Genomic DNA, 13,407 nt, shown 5'->3' on the forward strand with positions numbered 1-13,407 from the left:
AGGGTACATACCTGGTACTTACAGGGTACATACCTGGTACTTACAGGGTACATACCTAGTACTTACAGGGCACATACCTGGTACTTACAGGGTACATATCTGGTACTTACAGGGTACATATATACCAAGTAAGCACCAGATACATAGAAAATAAACAAAGTGAAACAAGTCACTTTATAATACATCCTGTTCTCTGTAGGTACCAAGTATGTACCCAGTACATACCAGCTACATACCCTGTAGGTACCAGCTACATACTAGTTAAGTACCAGGTATGTACCTTGTAAATACAGGATAACAAGTACCTTCATAATACAGCCTGGACCCTGTACTTACCGGGTACGTACCTGCAAAGTACAGGGCTGTAATGTCTGTTGCTATAAAAGTATCTCATCTAAGATTTTGTTCCTGTCACTATAAAATGTGTCTTTTTCCTGAGAAATTATACCACTAAACACCCACTTCTCTGTTTTTACCCACTGACCCGAAAGCTATCTGGAGAGTCCAGGTGTAATTTCTTCTTCAGGTCCTCGGATGCGCCGGCACACAGCCTGTAGAAGATGTGGTAGTTCCTCTCGTCATTACTTTGCATGCAAATCCTTGACTTCTCCAGCAAATAGTGGGAGACGAATCCTCCCACGACAGCGTTCTGGTGGCACACAGAAGGAATTTAATCCTGAGTGAAAAACTTGTGCTTGCAAAACAAACTCGAACAAAATAAGCCATCAGCGCTTACTTTGTCATTGAAGTGGATTTCTACGAACTTCCCAAATCGACTGCTGTTATTGTTACGGACGGTTTTCGCGTTTCCGAAGGCCTCGAGGAGGGGGTTTGCTGAGATACAGCAGGGGAGGAAAAAAAAAAAAAAAGGCGCGCTCATAATCAGGGCCGTCTCACATGCACGCAGAGTTAAGTCACACGTTCGGGAGTGTTTTACCTTCTACGATTCTCTCGTCGATATCTTGACCACTTCCGTACGTTGTCGTCAGATATCTACAGGGCGAGGGTGAGAATTTTAACAAGACGGAGTCACGGCTGTTTTCACTTGCAAAGCAGCTCCACTTACTTGATATTCAGCAGCAGGAGCAATAAAGAAGTGCCTGCTATAAAGACAAATAATATTTTTGCCACTAATTTGACTTCTAAACTTGTCAGACTAGTATCGTGGTGGGATGTTGAACTTTATTAGCCACCTACAAAGCTAGCTGTGTTACTTTACAGGCCGCCTACTGAATAGACTTTCCTTTTACTGAATAGATGCATTTCTTGTGTATTTTATGTATGTAAATGAGTGGCTAGGTTTTGTCTGCAGGCTTAACTTGAGTATAAGTGTGCTTTAAACAAATTTATTTAAAAGTGTCGGAACGAGTAAAACATTGAACGCGTTAGCAAAATAAAGCAAGATGACCTACACATTAAAAGGTTTTCTGCATTAGTTAAGTCCTGTAAATCAGGAAGAACAGAGATATAAGTTAAAAGGAAAAAAAAAAACATTTACGCAGAGTTATACCTGAGAACAAACTTGGTGTTTTCAGTCTTTCCAGCTCCAGATTCACCCGAGACGATGATGGACTGACTAATCTTTAAAACCTTCATGTCCCTGTAGGCTTTGTCCGCTAAAACAGACAAACAAGCAGACAAGAAAAAAACCAAAGCATTACTTATATAGAAAACAAAAGGGATGCTCAAAAAAAATCCATTAAGGCATAATTGCACTTATCAGCCTCCCTTCGAAGGAATAAAGGTGGGGAAAAACGAAGAATGAGGATGAAAATTAGTGTAGAAGGTCTGCTCAAACAACATTTCAGTAAAAATGGCACCTCAGGAATTGCTTTATCTTCCTAACCTCAGCCCAGAAAGTCAGCTCTCACCTATAGCGTAGACGTGAGGGGGCAGAGTGCCCAGGGACTTTCCACGGTACGACTTGATGGCGTCGGGGCCGTACAGTTTAGGTATGTCGTAGTACGGATTGACAGCTATCAGGATATTAGCCACATAGGTCTGCAGGAGAAGTGAAGACAGGCAGGGTCAGGGGCACAGCAGCTGAATTATTTAGATTTTCGAACAATGAAAAAAAAAAAAAACAAAACAACAAAACAACTTGTTTGCAGGTCTTGCATTTTTTATCTACCAGCTGCTTCTAATTTCCTAAATGGAGTGATTGAGGCAAAGATTAGGTTTGGGAGTCTGGCTCTTCCCTCTTTGCCAGCTGGATCTTTTCTTCCAGGGTGCAAACTCGTATAACACTGGGTATATTTGCACTAAAGTGGTTCATTTTAAACAGAAACAAAAAAAATAAACAAATAAACTCACGTATATGAGGTCCTTGTTGTAGCGCACTTTCACGTTGTTGAGGAGAGTGGCCTCGTTTAAGTACATAAGAGAGCCTGGAGACAAGAAGAGAAAACACACAATGAAATCAAAATCTAACACAACAAATCAATCTCTTTTTTTATTTTAAATGAAATTGTTCCAGGAGAAAACTCACAGTTGTCGTCTACATGTTTGTTGACGTCATCCTCAGCCGGGAAGACTTGGTTCAGTGGAGCGAGTAAAGTCTGCAACATGAATGATCTCGCTTACTGTAACGTCTACACACATCAGATGTGCTGCAAAACCGATTACCTCCTTTAATCTGTGCTAACGTACATGTGCAAGTTATTCATTATTCACCTGCAGGTATTGGGGCAGCTTATAAAACAGAATGTGTGAATTTGCGAACCATCAAAAACAGCTGCGCAGAGATGCACAAACATGAAACATTTATCGCGCTTAAAGGTTCCGGTTGGGGTGCGGCATGTCGGCACGCTGAGTTACTTACTGTTGCTCTCACTCTTTTGTATAAAAAGTCTGAGTTAATGGAAATAAACTCAATGGAACAAGTCGGCTGTGAGAGAAACAAGGCGAGACATGGCAGGGCGATGAATAATTTGGTGGGGGAGCAACAGGATCTGAACACCTGACTGAGTCGGACGACGGCGATGGCGGAGCTCCGCGGTCATTTCAGGACCAAAGCATGTCACGTTTTTATTCAAGATAAACCTCGCTTTCACTAATCGTGCCGCCTAAATCAAGAGAATCAAGGGCCGTTATTGCTACGGTGTATTTGTTTTTTTCTCTATTATATTTAATGGTCACAACACACTTCCTGCTGCACGATAATACGACTGGTTGTCAGCGCGAACGTGATCCGCTGCGCAGCGATGCATGACTTATTACCACGGACAGCCGGAGCTCATAAACAGGGGGAGCTTTGTGTGCCTGTTGCAGGGTCTTGGCACAAACACGGACGTGTTGAGCCACGGTAACAACCATGTGGAAAAGTGCCCGACCGATAAAAGCGGCTGAAAAAAAGGAGGCGACCGCGGGCTGAGGGTCGAGCTTAGAGCCGACGCACTAATGAGCCTCGGACTTCAGCGGGCTTTCATAAATCTGCTCAACAGTTGAGGTGATAATGATCACTGAAAGTTTTACTTCCATTTATCTCACAGAGCTTGTTACAAGACATTATTTTAAATATCTATGGTTAATTCACACAAGCACAAGGACTGGAAACATCAGATTTTCAAGAGGAGCTGCAGGTGAGAAGTCTACATTAAAGGTTTAACTGAGAGTTACGAAGCCTGGAGGTTTACTTTTGTTGCTTTCTGCTTGTTTTGTCACTGCTGCAGACAACATCCCAGCGTTTATAGCATAAATCTACATCATCATATACAGCAGGTAGTTTCTCAGAGTGATGCCAAATGAACGTTAAAGTCATTTCTGCAGCACGTTTTCCACCCTCGATCATCAGCTGTTGCAGGGTGCATCACATTGAAAGACAAATGTCTTGAAATTTAAATATAGCAAAAATGTGCCTAAAAATTATTTTTAAAAGCAATGTAAATTTATGATCCTTACCAAACACTAGACAAAGCTAATGACTTGAAGGGGAAGAACTCATGATTACCAATGTATTTTTTTTCTCCTACAGGAAATATATATATATATAATTGTGGATCCAGTGATGCTTTAGTGAACGTTTCCGATGAAATGACACTGAAACAGAAGCCGAAGCAGCAGCGACTGCGCATGTCTGCCTGCTGCGGACACGTGACGGCTCAGGTGGAACAGGTGGCCTTCACCTCCTAATGAGCTGCTCCCACTCCAGGCAACGCTATCAGCACACCTGCTGCCGCTCTTTACTTATTTATGTTTTTGTACATGCGGCCTCTGGCGTTTCTCACGTTTCACACACAGTCGCGCTGACGCCCTTAGAACCCGGAATCACACCTGGGTCAGCCTGGGACCAAACGGGAACTGTTCCCAGACCCCCGTTTCATGAGTGAACGTACTCGTTTGGGGTGCAGAGCGATGAGCCTTTTTGAGGACTATTTAAAAAAAAAAAAATCTGAATGTCCGGTCTGCAAACAGCTTGTAAGCTGAGAGTGGCGGCTTGTGTGCCATGACCCACCTTGCCCTTCTGGTTCAGTGGTTCTATGGTGAGCGCGTCGGCTCCTATGTCGATGATCATGCCCAGCTGGAACCCGTCAGCGGGGTGGGGCGCCCACACTGGCTTCCCGTCCTCCATGGCTCACCTTCCAAAGAAAGGGACAGAAAGTGAAAGACGGGCAGCGTGCAACAAAAAATAAACACACTTATTCAGTAACATGCAAACCTGGATACACACATTTGGATTTCTTTTTATACAACAGTTCCAAAAACGGAGTCAAAGCTGCTTTGTAAGGTCAGCCATCTTAAATCAGACCGACTCTGTGCACGATATTACCTTTTATTCGAGAAGAAAACTACACCGAAGAAACTACAACCTTGAAAGAAGCGAGATGAACCTGGTGTATTGTTTGAGTGGGACTGGACCAGCTGCTGCTGTCTGCTTTGTTTTCCATTAACCTGTTATTCCCCACACTGATCTTCTAAAGAGAGGATTTCCCAACGGAGTGTCGCTGGAGATTTCTGCTGCGGGGGTTCCTGCAATCCCTCGACGGGGGGGCGATATAACCCCTAATCGCCAAGAAAAATCGTCCAGTTAAACCTAAACGGTCCTGACTACGAGCCATAAGGGCCAAGCTAAAGCACCAAACATGAGGATATGTCATTTAAAGTATGCAAAATCCAGAAATGCCGACAGTTCAATGCATTTCTATAGGACTTCATACATAATGATGAATGCGCAAATAAGCCAAAGTATGTTTTTTTTTTTCTAAACAAAAAAGAGAGATAGATGAGCAAAGCATGCGCTGCTGGTGAGAAACTAAACTAGTGACAGAAACAGCGACAGAAGTTGAGATCTTCAGAGATCCTCACCGAAGCTTAATGCGTTGACAGCCTGGCAGCAGCTGAGCTGATCAACTGAGATGATTGTTGATCTGATTTAATCCAAAGACACGCGGAGCGTTTCTGTGGCTTTAATAACCCTCAGAAAAACAAAAGCTGATGGACGCCGCTGATCCACGTTTCTTCATCCGATACAATAGATTTGACGACCAGTAGCTCAAATTTGTCCTGTGTGGAGGACATTTGTTAACCTGAATCTCTCCTACTAACTGCATGCTACTGACTTAACTCCTTTTGCCATCTACAGAGGACATTTAGGGCTTATCAATGATACCAAAAGTGAAGGGGTGGGTATAATTACCTTACAAAGATTGGGGAATTAAAAAAAATTGTGACTAGACAATATTTTTTTTCCCTGGTACTCAGGAGGTTAAGCTAAATCGATTTAATCCCGATTTTTCTTTTAAAAACCAGGGTGTCAATACAACACGCTTCATCATTTCCTATGGAAATTTGATTTGAACTCGGCACTGTTCCAGTAGCTCTCGTCACAAAAGATCCATGAATAAACTATTGAAGCAACCCTACACAACCCAAACATCAACCACCCGACCTCGCTAAACGTGTGCTGTGAGGCGTTCTCCTGCAGAGACGGACCTCTCTTTGTATTTTATTCTTATTTTTTTTTATTTATTATTGTCTTGTCTTATTTTGGTAGTGTTCAGGAAGTTTGTGCAGGGGGGGTGTCCAAACAGCGCGAGGACTTCAAAATCCACGGAGGCGACCTCAAGTCGCTGTTTAGCATTCAGATGAAGCCGTTTCTGCTATGTTTTAATTGTTACCGATTTAACACGCTTTTTAATCAGATAAATTTAATACATTTTCAAACACTGCCATCTAGAAAGGACGTGTTGTGGAAGGGCCAAGACTGAATATTGACATTCATCTTTTTATCTTTAATGTAGGAGCCAAAGAAACTGCACTGAGAAAGCTGGTAAAAAATTACTTGTTGAGCCTTGAAAGAAGGCCGTCTGATCATTCAGGGTCAACGCAAAACCAGAAACTATGATTGGAGTCTTAAAAACATGCGCTGCAGAGATTATTCTCATGGATAGAATTGCAGCTGTAATATCTTCCTTTGTCTCTGTTTCATTTACTCCCTTTAACTGATACCATGATCAAAAAGGATGAGGGAAAAAGAAAAGGCAGCAGAATAAACAGTTTTTCCATCGTCAGCCTTGAAGTGTTACATCAAGGCTGCTTTGGGAAGTGTTTCTGTCAGCTGGCTGAAGCAACACGAAAGTTCACAGCTTTGCTGCGAGTTTAATTCGAGGCTGTCCAGGCAGGAAATAAGCTCAGCCCGGTGTCTACTAACATGACACAACTCTCGCTATGGTGGAAATATTGAGCAAACAGCCCTGGATGACATGTTAACGCTCCGCAGAGCTGTTTTTCATTCACATAACCTACAGCCCCAACTGGGGATCTGAGGCCGCTTTGCTCTCAAGGCAACGCTCCGAATGGGATAACAACGTCCGTCCAAAAGGGCTGCACGACAAAGGGAAGGCGGCTCACCTCTGATCAAACTGAAACCCGTCCCTCATGAGAAACTTTGACTCATGCAGCGTGAAATCCTCTTAGTATTTAACCCTAATCCAGAGAGGAGAGGCGCTACCGGAGATCGATGAGTGTTAGGGCAATGCTAATCAGAGGAGAGCAAGAAATAACAAATACATGCAGGGGACACTGGCTAGGAGTTGAAGCAGGACACTCAAAACACGCCTCTTGTTTCCTGCCACTTGTTTCCTGTCCTAATACCAGGCCAAAGGAGCACTGGGCAAAAAAAAAAAAAAAAAATCAAAAAAACAAGGAAGATGTTCACAGAGCTGCCACTTTTCAGGGTGTATCCTAAAAAACAGTATCAGAAAACTAGAAAATATACACAAAGAATGCAATGTGTATCATATAGTAAAATAAGACGAACCATAAAGTTGGGCACAGTCTAATTGCTGGGGACAAATCATAGCAGCACAACACTGTGTGCAGGGTAAAAGAGAAAAGAGAGGTATAACTGCGTCAAGACACTTAAATACAGTTTTATTTAAAGTTGTCTTTGATGCTAACAAGCAATAACACTAGTTTAGTGCTGGGACAATTATAAATAGTTACCATGCTTTCAGGAAATTAAAATAACTTCATCATATATTATTGTTAATATAAAAGTAATGCCGGTTGTTTCTGTCATCATGGCTGTTTAAAAAAAAAAAAGAAGTGCAAAAGTTTGACAGAACTCGACTCACCTGCGAGAATTGTCCTTCAGACAGTCGGGTGGACGCGCAGCGGGACAGCTGGGACTCCCGTGTCCCTCATACGGCTCGGAAGTCCCGGAAACTGGCCCGTGTTCGTCGGTGTTCCCTCCCCTCCCGCGGCGGCGCAGGACGGATGAGCGGCGGCACAGACCTGCGCTCGCGCACCCCTGCTGAGCGCCCGTGACGTCACCCCACCCCCAGGTGGTGCGTTGCGGTGTCGCTCGGAACTTCCAGCGTCGGGTCAACTTTACGGCACCAGAGCGGGGAAAATAGACTTTGGATAAGTTCTATAAAATATTTATAATTGGAGATTTTTATTTTTATTTGTCCTGAATCAAACATAGTGACTTATGGTCTAAGATACATAAATAAACCCATGTTTTATGAATGCTGTGAATTATATGGAAATAACCAAACACAGACACAACTAAAATTCAATTATCTTTTTTTTAAATTTTGTCCTTGAACCAACTTAAAATCAATTAACATTGCGCCACTTTAATCTGCAGCTTGATATTTATATTTGCGTGTTTTTCCATCTTTATAAAATTGGAGCTAAATTAAAAATAAACACTTGACCAGTCCAGTGGCTGCGATGAAGAGACTGCACATGCTGCCTTGAGAGTCATAAATATTTGAGAGGGTGGTAATCTAAAACTTTTGGGGGTGTTTTTGAAGGAGACATCCAATCCCCAGCTGAAACACTGGCTGCCACAGGGTTTGTAAATCTAATTAGGTCATCTGATGCTTTTGTGCTGGACCATATCTGATTACTGGCACAAGATGGGCAGCATGTAAACAGTAACTCGGCAATTTATTTATTTTTTGCTGTAAGATTTTAAAAGTCCAGGTTGGTGTCTGCAAATCGTCCTCAACACTGCAGACGCAAGTTAGACTGGAGAAACAGGCTCTGATGTTTCAGTGTGGATAGAAGAGCACACACTCTAATTAAGAAAATCCTTAACCGTTATCTTTGTCATGGTTAATCTGTGTAAAAGGAAAAAAAAAATTAAGAGAAATACTTTGGGTTAAGATGCCTTATTTCTGCTTGCATGGACAATGGCTCCCCCATGTGGCCATTTAGGTGAGAAACATGTCTTTTTTTTTTTAAACTCAAACACAACCTCATTGCTGGTGTAATTCAGCTCCAAGGCAAAAAAAAAAGGACAAATGTCGTGTATTGTTTATTTTTTTACACTAAATAAATGACAAAGAATGATAGCCACACACATCTACAGTGAAACGAGTTGCCAGCCATCATTCAAACCCTTACACGTTACTAATTTTTCAAAGAATAAAATGATTTAATAATGATTTCAGTCCCTGGGTAAAGTAGAGGCGCTTGTCATTTAACACAACGAGCAAAATGTCTTACCTTGTCGCCATCAATAAATGCAAATCTGTAGGGTTATGTTAAAGGCATCCATTTCATTTTGATCATCTGGCAGCGCAGAGGTTGGCTCAGGCCTCGCTGCCACATCAATCACTCAGTTACTTTCCCAGCCAATTATCTGCGTGGCCCGGACTGCTTCGGACTTTATCTGTGAAATGTTTATAAATGTCCTACCACACACACACACTCACACACACACATTCTGCAGGAAGAAACAGGGGAGGAACATGAAATGTGCCTGTTGGACGGCCAGCGTTCAAAGCTCCTGCTAAGTTGGAGGAACTCTTCTTCTGCCTGGGAAGACACTTCTGCAGGTAGGCAACGTTGATTTTAAAAGGTAAGCTGTCATGATTGCTAGTGTTTACAAGTTGGTAAAAACAAGATAAAACTTAGAGTTTGTGCCCATGATATGTAGGAAAGTATATCTGGTTGTTGCTCCTGTGTGTTTAAATCAAGCATGTTCAGAAAATTGGGATTGGAATACTTTCATTTGTCTAAAAAAAAAAAGACTCAATCAAAATATTACTTTTTAGTTTGGGATCTTTTCTTTTGGAAATCCCTAACACTTCTTTGTTTCCCTTCATTGTGCTCCGTTTCGCCTTTAAAGTCCACTTTCCCGCCTGCGTGGAAGAATGACAAGAAGAAAGCTGGTGCTCCCTACGATGCTGCTGTCCGTAATGATGAGTTTATTACCGCTACAGAGCTCACTGGGGCAACAAGTGGCAGAAGACTCGTGCACGGTTCAGATTCTTGTCCCTGGACTCAAAGGCATGTTGTCATGCAAGTCACACTTTAAACATATTTGATGGGAATTAAACAAAATGAGGGAAATTTGAAGTATTGCTGTTTTCATCCTTTTTCTCTCTGCTAAAGGAGAACCAGGGGATAAAGGACAAAAAGGAGCACCTGGCCGACCGGGAAGAGTTGGTCCTCCGGGAGGGATTGGTATACTTTTGCACAGCAAAACAAAAATCCCTTAAAGTGTCTGTTTTTAACAAATAAACCTAGCGTTCTGGAGGAGAAAAACCTTAAAGCGTGGAGCAGACGCACACATTTTCTTACGCTCAGTGGGCGCAGCAGAAACTGGGGCAAAGATCACATTTCTTTGGCTGATAGTGCGCCGTTATGTCACTAACAGGCCAGGCCAGAGATGTTCAGTGTTTACATTCGGGTCTGAGGTTGGAGGAGAGATGATTTGTGGAGTCCGAGTGTTTACTGAAGACCTTAATGAGGAGGGAGAGCTTTCTCCTTTTAATTAACAGAACCTCAGTGGAAATAAATCGCTGTTCAAGAGAAACAGAATGCTTTTTCAGACATGTTGCTTTGTAGTTGAAGAGCGTTAAAATGTGCTGTTTCTAGGGCAACCTGGGCTTAAAGGACAGAAAGGCATTATGGGACGTCATGGAAAAGTTGGCCCGAGTGGAATGAAAGGTGATACAATTATCCAAAGGCGCACTCTGTCAGGGATGGGTTATTAAATTTAAAACGCCGTACACAGTCGGTGAATAATTACATCTTTTTTTTTTTTTTTTAATTTTTGTCTTAGGAATCAAGGGGGACATGGGTGAGCCAGGTCCAACTGGTCCCAGTGGAGACCCAGGTGGGAATGAAATGATTTTTTACTCAGTTTGTTAACCACATTACGTGTTCAGTGACAAGTTAACAGTCCCGTCCCTTTTCAGGTGTTCCATGCGAGTGCACGCCGATACGAAAGATGATCGGAGAAATGGACATTCTCGTGGCTCAACTGTCCTCAGAACTGAAGTTCATCAAAAATGGTATTATCTAGGCAATATTTATAAAACCTACTGATTGTGAGTGTGGATAAAAGTAATCATCGTTGCGCTCCTCCGTGGCTGTTGTCGCGGTTTATACTTTTAGAGCTGGAAGTGGTGGGCAAGTCAATAAAAGATTTATAGAAAATCAAGTGCTCATTTTTCAGCACTGCCCTCCCCTGCAGCTGCTGCTGGCATAAAAGAGACAGACGGTAAGGTCTATCTGCTGGTGAAGGAGGAGAAGCGCTACGCCGACGCCGAGCTCTACTGCCAGTCGAGGGGAGGGCACTTGGCCATGCCGAAGGAAGACGGCGCCAACGCAGCCATCGCGGGCTACATCACCGACGCGGGCCTGAGCAGAGTCTACATCGGCGTTCACGACCTGGACCGGGAGGGCGAATTCACCTACGTGGATCGCTCCCCCATGACCACCTTCAGCAAATGGAGAAAAGGAGAGCCCAACAACGCCTACAATGACGAGGACTGTGCTGAGATGGTGGCCTCTGGGGAGTGGACCGACGTAGCGTGCCATCCCACCATGTATTTCATCTGTGAATTTGACAAAGACGCCATCTGAATTCAGAGAAACTTGAGAAGAAATGACCAAAAAAAAAAAAAAAAAAAAAAAAAAGGATTGAGGGAAATGTTTAGCTTGAGCTGCACAAAGATGTTTTTTTTCCGCCCCCCCCCTGTTCTAACAAGCTATTTATTTTCTGAGCTTGCAAGATCCTGGCAGTTGTTGGGCTTTTCTTATTCTAAGTGCATCCTTTAGTCTCACACTCTGCGATTCATCAAGGTTTTCAACAGCATGCCAGGCAGTGTTATTGAGTTTTTATGGTATGCAAACTATTCCGTAAAAAGTGCCATCGACAAACAAGCCAAAGAAGCAGAGGGCTGTAGATTGTGTGGAAAAATATCCAATTAAAAAACAGATTTTGGTTCCAGCTGAGTGCTTTTAATCAAACAAATAGAATGCCTTCTACATTTATATGCATATAATAAGATATGTGGCGACTGCTGTACAATAAACACTGATGGATACTGTAAAAAAATATATGAAAAACTACATTATTTTCTACTGCTGAGCTGGTTGTTTTTATTTACTGCAGCAGACGTGCCAAACTTGGCAGAAAAAGACAGTTTGTGACCAGTGCAGAACAATTTCTATTCATAATAAAATCCCATGAACAAAGTCAGTGACTGCTCCAAATGTCTTTGGCCAAATCTCATGCAATATCACAAGTCTCAGAGTTTGTGTTGTGATCGACTCTCAGCTACTACCACGCCAAATTTTAGCACAATATCTGTAAAGTTGTCTGAATTATAGGCATTTTTTTTTTGCATTTTCTAAGGTCAGATGGCTGTGGCAGCCATCTTGAATTGGGTTAGCTCTCAAATTTACAAGTTGTGCATTTTTGAACGACAAAACCCTCCCTTGAGTTTTTTTTTTTAAGTCTACATCTTCCAGTTGTTTGGTTTTCAGAGGAAGTCCCACAGACCTGGCAGCTATTGTTTTTGGGACAGTAATCCCAGTTGGGATTATATTCTATATTGTGACTCACTAGGACAAGGAATTTGAATATGCATGATGCATTCCCACAAATAACGCACAACACCGGTCCCTGAAGGAATGAATAATTAATGCTGAGATGAATTATGCATTTAATTGACCAGGAGTTGTCTGCCATAAACCAATTAGCTGCCATTGTGGGTGCAATCTCTGGTTACCTTTGCGGCTATAAAAGACTTTTGACAGCTCTGGTTTACCTCAGAATAAGCAAGCAAAAAAAAAGAAAGCAAATAGGAGATAAATAAAAAAAATAAGGGGATATTTTAAAGAAAAAAAAGTTACGTCGACTTCTGAATAAAAACAATCGGTTAGCTAACTGTACCTCCTGGCTAACTGTTTACACGTGTTGCCATGGAAACGCAAGCGCAGTCTAGGAACTAGGAAATTTGACGTTAGCAACACAAACGAGTAAAGCAACCGCAAGGGCGTCAGATAATTAGTTTATTGGTGTTACGCCTCTGAAGTGGATGAATTGGTGTTACATGTCAGATGTTATCTCCGGTTTCGTCTCGGGTGGCTCGCCAAAGCTGACCCAGTTCCACGCAAATACGTTCAGCTCGACCCGTGGGCTCCGTTCGTGTTAAGCTAGCTCCGAACATGCCGGGGACACCGGGGAGCCGGACGGACCTGCCTCCGACCAAGACGGTGACCATCTACAGGAACGGAGACGCCTTCTGGCCGGGCAGGAAGGTCGTCGTGAATCCGCGGCAGGTGTCGACCTTCGACACCTTCCTGGCCACGCTGACCAAAAGGATCGAGGCTCCATTCGGCGCCGTGCGGAGGCTGTACACACCCACGCAGGGCCGCAGGGTCCGGCACTTGGACGAGCTGAAACACGGGAGTGCCTACGTCGCAGCCGGAAACGAGCCGTTCAAAACGCTGGAGTGAGTAAAAAGCTGCATGTTGGTGGAAACTTAAATCTCTTTATTTTTATTTTATTATTTACTTTTTGGGTTTGCAATTTAGGCTTAAGCTGAGCTCCCAGATAAGCTAGGCTAGGCTAGCTGTGCTAATTAAGATACCAATTAAGTCCAGGTGTGCTTACAGAATTAGTTTATTTTTCTTGTGCATTTATTGAATTGGTGT

At 42.9% G+C, this 13,407-nt stretch overlaps 3 protein-coding genes across 16 annotated transcripts in view; 2 read left to right on the top strand and 1 right to left on the bottom strand.

The window, feature by feature from the left end:
- myo6b (myosin VIb) overlaps positions 1-7,727 on the bottom strand; it is a 27,208-nt gene extending 19,481 nt beyond the window's left edge. For 3 of the 6 annotated variants that reach the window (XR_005233665.1, XM_025006248.1, XM_025006247.1), the window contains exons 1-8: positions 4,454-4,570; positions 2,489-2,558; positions 2,314-2,387; positions 1,872-2,001; positions 1,511-1,616; positions 938-993; positions 737-834; positions 485-649 (exon numbers count right to left, since the gene is read on the bottom strand). Coding sequence is in view for 5 of the 6 variants with exons in the window: in XM_025006248.1 (XP_024862016.1) it covers positions 485-649; positions 737-834; positions 938-993; positions 1,511-1,616; positions 1,872-2,001; positions 2,314-2,387; positions 2,489-2,558; positions 4,454-4,570 (816 nt within the window). In the remaining variant the exon portion in view is untranslated. Of the gene's footprint in view, positions 1-484; positions 650-736; positions 835-937; positions 994-1,510; positions 1,617-1,871; positions 2,002-2,313; positions 2,388-2,488; positions 2,559-4,453; positions 4,578-6,849; positions 7,056-7,574 lie in introns of those variants that run through there. The other 3 variants (XM_037977917.1, XM_017418876.3, XM_037977916.1) reach the window with 2 other exon arrangements.
- Positions 7,728-9,158: 1,431 nt separating this feature from the next.
- Positions 9,159-11,382, top strand: colec11 (collectin sub-family member 11). 3 transcript variants are annotated; one of them, XM_017413104.3, is made up of 7 exons: positions 9,159-9,313; positions 9,584-9,744; positions 9,850-9,921; positions 10,336-10,407; positions 10,523-10,576; positions 10,659-10,754; positions 10,919-11,382. In XM_017413104.3, exons 2-7 carry the CDS (start codon positions 9,609-9,611, stop codon positions 11,326-11,328), a joined length of 840 nt encoding a protein of 279 aa, XP_017268593.1. In that variant the 5' UTR covers positions 9,159-9,313; positions 9,584-9,608; the 3' UTR covers positions 11,329-11,382. The 3 variants fall into 3 exon arrangements, with proteins under 3 accessions (XP_017268593.1, XP_017268584.1, XP_017268601.1); XM_017413095.3 differs by having other exon boundaries at positions 9,159-9,290; XM_017413112.3 differs by having other exon boundaries at positions 9,162-9,290; positions 10,937-11,382.
- Positions 11,383-12,486: 1,104 nt separating this feature from the next.
- The window catches only part of LOC108233805 (doublecortin domain-containing protein 2), a 192,196-nt gene continuing 191,275 nt past the window's right edge, over positions 12,487-13,407 (top strand). For 4 of the 7 annotated variants that reach the window (XM_037977627.1, XM_037977628.1, XM_037977625.1 and 1 more), the window contains exon 1: positions 12,498-13,205. In XM_037977627.1, coding sequence (XP_037833555.1) covers positions 12,919-13,205 — 287 coding nt within the window. In that variant the 5' untranslated portion in view covers positions 12,498-12,918. Of the gene's footprint in view, positions 13,206-13,407 lie in introns of all 7 variants that reach the window. The other 3 variants (XM_025006586.2, XM_017412500.3, XM_025006578.2) reach the window with 2 other exon arrangements.

This window comes from Kryptolebias marmoratus, linkage group LG10 (assembly GCF_001649575.2).
Source record: "Kryptolebias marmoratus isolate JLee-2015 linkage group LG10, ASM164957v2, whole genome shotgun sequence".
NCBI classification, from domain to species: Eukaryota; Metazoa; Chordata; class Actinopteri; order Cyprinodontiformes; family Rivulidae; genus Kryptolebias; species Kryptolebias marmoratus.

What these genes read in the sequence shown, in the direction of transcription:
- colec11 (XM_017413104.3), top strand. Translation starts at nt 9,609, where the DNA reads ATGACAAGAAGAAAGCTGGTGCTCCCTACGATGCTGCTGTCCGTAATG. An exon ending in TGGTCCTCCGGGAGGGATTG is followed by an intron (nt 9,922 to 10,335) that starts GTATACTTTTGC and finishes TGCTGTTTCTAG; the next exon opens with GGCAACCTGGGCTTAAAGGA. An exon ending in TGGCCCGAGTGGAATGAAAG is followed by an intron (nt 10,408 to 10,522) that starts GTGATACAATTA and finishes TTTTTGTCTTAG; the next exon opens with GAATCAAGGGGGACATGGGT.